This window comes from Gloeophyllum trabeum (assembly GCF_000344685.1).
Source record: "Gloeophyllum trabeum ATCC 11539 unplaced genomic scaffold GLOTRscaffold_00007, whole genome shotgun sequence".
NCBI lineage: Eukaryota > Fungi > Basidiomycota > Agaricomycetes > Gloeophyllales > Gloeophyllaceae > Gloeophyllum > Gloeophyllum trabeum.
In genome coordinates, this window is record NW_006920416.1 from 417,811 (window position 1) to 423,810 (window position 6,000).

Consider the following 6,000-nt stretch of genomic DNA (forward strand, 5'->3'; position numbering starts at 1 on the left):
CATCTCCTTTTGACCCGAGCCACTAATACAGGGTTGCGCGTCTCATGCCGAAGATAAAAGAGCACTAAGCAAGTGCGTTCGTCATAGATAGTGCCCTGCGCGGTACGTCGGACGACGGTCCAACGCTCTTCGTCGGTACCGACCCTCGAGTCAGTTTGAGAGAACATTGAGCACACCGGTACATACGATGCTTCCCTGGCTGACCAAGATTTTTTTGGACGGCTCCAGAACCACCTTACCTCATAGTAAGCTCTTCGAGCGGTGGCTCTTCCACGGATCAAAGATGTGCAAGTGATAATGACAGAGTTTACACACTTCTTGTTTACCATGGCGCCGGCGTTATCTCTTCTCCAGCTGTTGAGCTGCTCTTCCTGCTTGGCCGTGACCGAGGCCGAGTCAAGGTACGGGCTTGGGCAGGGTGTGATATGTCGACATCCATCCTAGGTATTATTCAGCGCCATTCAGCTCGACATCGGCCGCCAGGTTGTATCCGCACCGGTGGTCGAGGGTGGTGGCGTCCGTTCTGAGCGCCTGCCTAATCTGGTAGGATCGGTTTGCAGATCTTTCCAGCACGATCGGTGACCACGCTCGGTTGGACAGTGAGAACGACCAGTTGCAAGACCGCGGCAGTCCCTGCAGAGTCAAGACGACGGGTTCTGGCGGAGACCGTTGCCGCGTTACACATGGGATGGACCTGGTCCTTGGAGTAAAGATTTCTTCCACCTCGCGCTGGCTGCGGTATAAAGTGCGGGCTGGGGAGGGGGTGCGGCACTGATCAGTACCGCACACCCCACTCCACGTCCTCACAAGTAAACTCCCTCGAACGCTTACATATCACGATGTCTACTACCCCGCAGAAGGCTCTCATCACCGGTGTCACCAGTTACATCGGCGCACACATCGCGCAGAAGCTCCTCCAGCAGGGCTGGAGCGTCCGCGGCACGGTGCGCAATCAGGCCAAGGCCAGGTGGTTGCACGATACGTTCAAGGCGGGCAGCCGGTTTGAGACCGTCGAGGCTGTTGACATCCAGAAGAAGGATTCATTTGCCGAGGCTGTCAAGGGTGCGCAGGGTTTGATTAAGTTCTTTAGATGCAGCGGCTGACTGCTTTCTCTTAGGCGTTGACGTCGTGTTCCACGTCGCCAGCCCCTTCTTCTTTGACATCAAGGACCCATATGAGGACCTGATCCACCCCGCAGTACGTTTCTTCGTTCAGTCCTCTCTCAACCCCTTGCTTACGGTATTCCTCAGATCAACGGCACGACCGCTCTTCTTGCCGCCGTCCACGAGAATGCCCCCAGCGTCAAGCGCGTCGTCGTCACCTCCTCGTACGCGGCGAACATGAAGCCGCACCCCGAGAACCCCAACTACGTCTACACCGAGGAAGAGTGGAACGACGATGCGTTCGAGCAGGTGAAGAAGGAGGGCAAGAACGTCCCTGGTATCATCGCGTACATCGCCTCCAAGAACGAGGCCGAGCGCGCGGCATGGAGGTTTGTCGAGCAGAACAAGGTGTGTATTACCCATGTTCCGCGCCTGTCAGTACCTCAAGTAACTGATCATATTCCTCCAGCCCAAGTTCGAACTCGCCGTGATCAACCCCGTCTACGTCTTTGGTCCCGCAATCCACCACGTCGCCAAGGCCGAGGAACTCAACACGTCCGTCGCGCTCGTCTACGCCTTCCTCAACGGCAGCAAGCCTTCGCTGGCGCCCAAGGGCCCGCACACCAACTACGTCGACGTGCGCGACGTCGCCGAAGCGCACATCAAGGCGGCGACGCTCCCCGAGGCGGCGGGGCAGCGCTTCATCCTCTCCGGCGGGCCCTTCTCGGACAACCTCATCGCCGCCGCGATCAAAAAGGCGTACCCGCAGTTCGCGGACCGTCTGCCCAAGGAGGGCTGGAACGAGAAGGAGGTCGCGAAGACGGAGATTGACAACTCCAAGTCGCGCAAGGTCCTTGGCATCGACTACATTTCCCTCGACAAGAGCATCGCCGACACGGTCGAGTCGATCAAGCAGTTCGTGCAGTAAAGGGCAACGGTTTGGTGGATACTCGACAGGAGAATAATAGAATAAAAATGTATGTATAATATAATAATGCAACAGCTTGGGTTTCATGTCCTTGTCAACGTTGGCGCTGCCGCCGGTAAGCTTCAGTTTCAGGGACCATGGCTGCGCTCGATCAGACGGCTATCGGGCGTGGCTCATCACAGCTGAGATTCTTCCGGGCGGTTCGACGTTTTGGCACTTCGTGCAGATTACGAAGTGTGGCCATGGACCGGCCCGGGGACAGCCGGTGGGTGCATTATACCGGTAGAATCAAAGCCACAGGTGGACGCGGAAATTCATACTCTAGACAAGCGCTTGCTCGTGTAATGCCAGCGTTAGTGTTTTGTAACCATGTCATGAAATGGCGTGCCTTTGCGTTGCAGAGGGGGCACTACTGAGGTGTCGGCCGAAAGGTCCAGAGCGAAATAATACCCTGTATTATTGACAAGAATGGGCGACGCCGTCTACGGTCCGTCCAGGATGCTATGGCAGCACAGAAACCATGTTGATGAGGGGATGAAGCTGGAACCGTGGTAGCTGACGATAGGGGGAGAGATATGCATAGCTCAGGATACGATCAAATATACGGACGTAGCAGACAACAGCGACGGAGTAGAGCGAACTCGATATGGTGAATATACAGTATCAGACAGAGACAGACGATGAACTCAACAGGGACCATGTAAGCTAGAGAGACGGAGAAAGGAAAGTCCTACAACCAAAGCGGGTGACCAGAACAACGGCACGCTCAATCGACGTCCATCGCAGCACCCGCACCCCCACGACCACCCCTCCGTCTGCGGCCTCGTCCCCTGCCGCCCCTGCCGCGACCACCACCTCGACTGGGGAGGTAATCCTTCGGGTCAGCCCCTGGAGGCGCAACGAGCACGGTTGCACGACTGTCGGAGGCCAGGATGGAATCCGACCGCATTTTTCTGTGAATTAAAATAAGATGTCAATATAGGAGGAATGGAGCCTGAAAGTGCTACTCACGATCCCGTATTCGTACTGGGACCATCAGTATCCATCAACACATCTACACTCCCGTCCACAACCGCCAACCCTAATCTCCCGCCGAGCGTCGCATTCGTACCGCCCACAATCTCCACGCGCAGCGTCCGCCCATCCGCCTGCTGCTTATCGAACTTCTTCACCGCCGCCTGCGCGTCCGGTGCGTTTTTGTACGTCAGGCGCACCGTGACGTCCTGGCCGGGGCTCGACACGACCGTGGCCTTGGTGATCGGCCCGCAGCGTTTGAAGATCGCCTCGACGTCCGCGGCGGTCGTCCCGCGCACGAGCCCGGTGACCTCGACGACGTTCCCGCGCATGCTCGCGCCCTTGATGCTGATGTCCCCGCCGCGCTCCAGCCCCAACGCGTCCTTCAGGGCTTTGTCGGCCAACCCGAAATTTGCTTTGGGAGGGGGCACGGAGCCCGTCGAGAGGCGCGAAGAGAGAGAGCGTTTGTTGTTGGACGCGCTGGGGGTGTCGAAAAGGTCGTGTTGCCAGGGTTCATCGGGGTTCCCTTTGGGTGGGCGACCGTTCCGGTTCTGTTGCAGTCCGAGACGCGAACGCCAGAGGGACGGAATTCGTAAGTTTTCGAGCGATACCTCAGAGTTTTGTGCTATGCACGCACGTAAGGACTTGCGCGGTTGGTGTTCTTCGAGCGAACGGGCCCGACACCGTCTGCGGGACTAATACGCTCGAGTAGGGAGGCCATAGTCGATAGTCCTCGTCGTGAAAGATGAATAAACAGGCGTGGTCGTTGGCTGAGACGGCGAGCAGAGGTGGCCGGCGATGGCAGCGCAAACTGGGGAATGGGAGGCTGTGGCGTTTGTTGTGGTGTATTTGTTCATGTAGGCCACCGCTAGCATTGCCTCGGAAGTTGCAACTTTGAACGCTCTTCGAGTTGGATTGCCACATGTGCCTTCGAACTCTACAGTGATGCTCTTCCGGTATGTAGGCATTTGGATAGGTCGAGAAGCTAGGCACTTTCTGGTGGTTTTGAGTTGCTGCTCATAGTTCGAAGTTTGCCACAGATCTCATATTGCTATTAGTGCCCAGTGAGTCCTGCAAGCTACTTCAGTATATATCACTTGCTTTACCAGGATATCGCAGTAAGTATCTATGCCATCATGTGGGCGGGTGGTACGGAAATGCATACTGAGCCCTTCCTTGAATTACCCGCTCATTGGATTGTATACAGTATCGTAAGGGATGGACTGTGACGTCTTTGCAGCACCGAAGGCCCTTTACAGAATGTGCTCTGCTGTCCTCTTTGCTTCGAATTTTTCTGGGTCTTCTCCGATCTTCTCCGATCGCTTCAAAGCATCCAGGCAGCAACTTGCTAACTCCGATGCTCTCGCTCACTTGCATCAAGTTACCTCGGATGGTATGGCTTTCCCGTTGACATCCAAGTACCGCCGTCTCAGACCCCGCTGAGATGCACTCTTCTGCTGAGACGACATGGCGAAAGTATCGTCCGTGTCGCATAGACAGTATAAACTCGTTGGTGCGTGGACATCGCAAATGGTTTTGTCCTTGACCTAACGGACGTACCGGTCGGTATGGCACGTTGGACCCTACCTATCTCGAGGCTTGGACGGAAGACATTTAGCGGGGTCTGGAAGCTAACGGCGGCAATTGGGGCCGAACCATCCGCAACATCACGTTCATAAGGTCAGTTTAGGACTACTCAATGTCTTATCAGTGTACCCTGCGCTCATGTAGGACGTCCATTATGTTTGCTCGCCGACAGTGGCCCTTCACATCCAGGCGATGCACCACCCGCCGAGCCATCCTTGCGATGGTAGAATGCATACATTTGATTGGACCCCGCACGTACTCCAAACGTATTGTAGGCGTATTCAGCTAGGCCTGCAAAATGAGGTGAGCGTTTGATCAATCCGAGGCACACCCCAGGCTACTTTGAGTGTGGCTCCTCATGGCCCACGAGCTGGGCAGATATCTCGAAAATAGCTGGCTTTCTGTGGGCGAACCTGACCTTGTTTGAATTACGGACGCTTCAACAGCGCGATCACTGCCGCCGCCACTAGTACCGCACTCGCCCGTTAGAGCCCCAGGAAATGCCGCACCACGTTCGAGCGTATGACATCGCTTACCTGCGAATGTACTGTAAAAGTTGAGAACGCTCACTGTTCTATTATCCCTGTTGGACCACCTATTGCATAGGGGACCAATGCAGACCAGAGGATGCTCGTCAGTCATAACATAGACCCTTACCTGGAACGAGCAAGCGGCACGTGAAGTCGGCGAAATCTTCCGGTCAAATACAATCGACGGAGTGAGGTACTTACCGTACCCGAGACTCAGAGATGAGGCTAAGTCCTCGGACCTTCTGGTCCGTTCTCCGAGGTCCAGTTGAGAGTCCTGCGCGCGGGAGACTCAGAAGTAAATCTGATCATAGGAAAGTTTACGGTCTTAATCGGATTACATAAGCAACTCCCGCCACCGCTGCAAGTCAAGCTCGGGAGGCGGGCAGATGCAGCCTCCTCCATGAGGGTACGGTAGGGTAGAAAATTCGGAATAAAATTTCTTTGAACTATAGTACATGTGCAGCTACGGTACAGTGCAGCTAAGTAAGGAATAAATACCAGGAGCAAGCAAGTAGGTCAGCTAAAGCTCGGGGCAAGCCACAGATCTGGGTGCCGAGTGGACTGTGATGCCGCGGTTGGGACTGTGAATTTCCCGACCCGAACCTAGCTGAGGAGGGGGTCGATTTTGGCGCGCGCCCGCGCCAAATCGCGTCACGACGCGATTTCCGCTGGCGAAATTCACAGTCCATAGCCTTGGCATTTACAGTCCCTCGGGTAGATATCTGGTTACCTCACCCGCGCGTTTGTAGGGTTCCCGAGCGCCTGATGTGCTTCTTTGACCCTCAAATATTACTAACAATAGCATAGATTATATTTGCAAGTATATACAATATTTGAA

General features: G+C 55.3%; 2 protein-coding genes across 2 annotated transcripts; one reads left to right on the top strand and one right to left on the bottom strand.

Annotated features, from left to right (window-relative positions):
- Window positions 1-789: 789 nt before the first annotated feature.
- Window positions 790-2,127, top strand: GLOTRDRAFT_76360 (D-lactaldehyde dehydrogenase). Its single transcript, XM_007868037.1, has 4 exons — window positions 790-1,062; window positions 1,118-1,197; window positions 1,251-1,511; window positions 1,573-2,127. Exons 1-4 carry the CDS (start codon window positions 840-842, stop codon window positions 2,029-2,031), a joined length of 1,023 nt encoding a protein of 340 aa, XP_007866228.1. The 5' UTR covers window positions 790-839; the 3' UTR covers window positions 2,032-2,127.
- Window positions 2,128-2,595: 468 nt separating this feature from the next.
- GLOTRDRAFT_138761 (uncharacterized protein) lies at window positions 2,596-3,821 on the bottom strand. Its single transcript, XM_007868038.1, has 3 exons — window positions 3,683-3,821; window positions 3,043-3,596; window positions 2,596-2,984 (listed from the first exon to the last, which is right to left on the bottom strand). The coding sequence occupies exons 1-3, from the start codon at window positions 3,764-3,766 to the stop codon at window positions 2,798-2,800; spliced, it is 825 nt and encodes a 274-aa protein (XP_007866229.1). The 5' UTR covers window positions 3,767-3,821; the 3' UTR covers window positions 2,596-2,797.
- Between the last annotated feature and the right edge of the window lie 2,179 nt (window positions 3,822-6,000).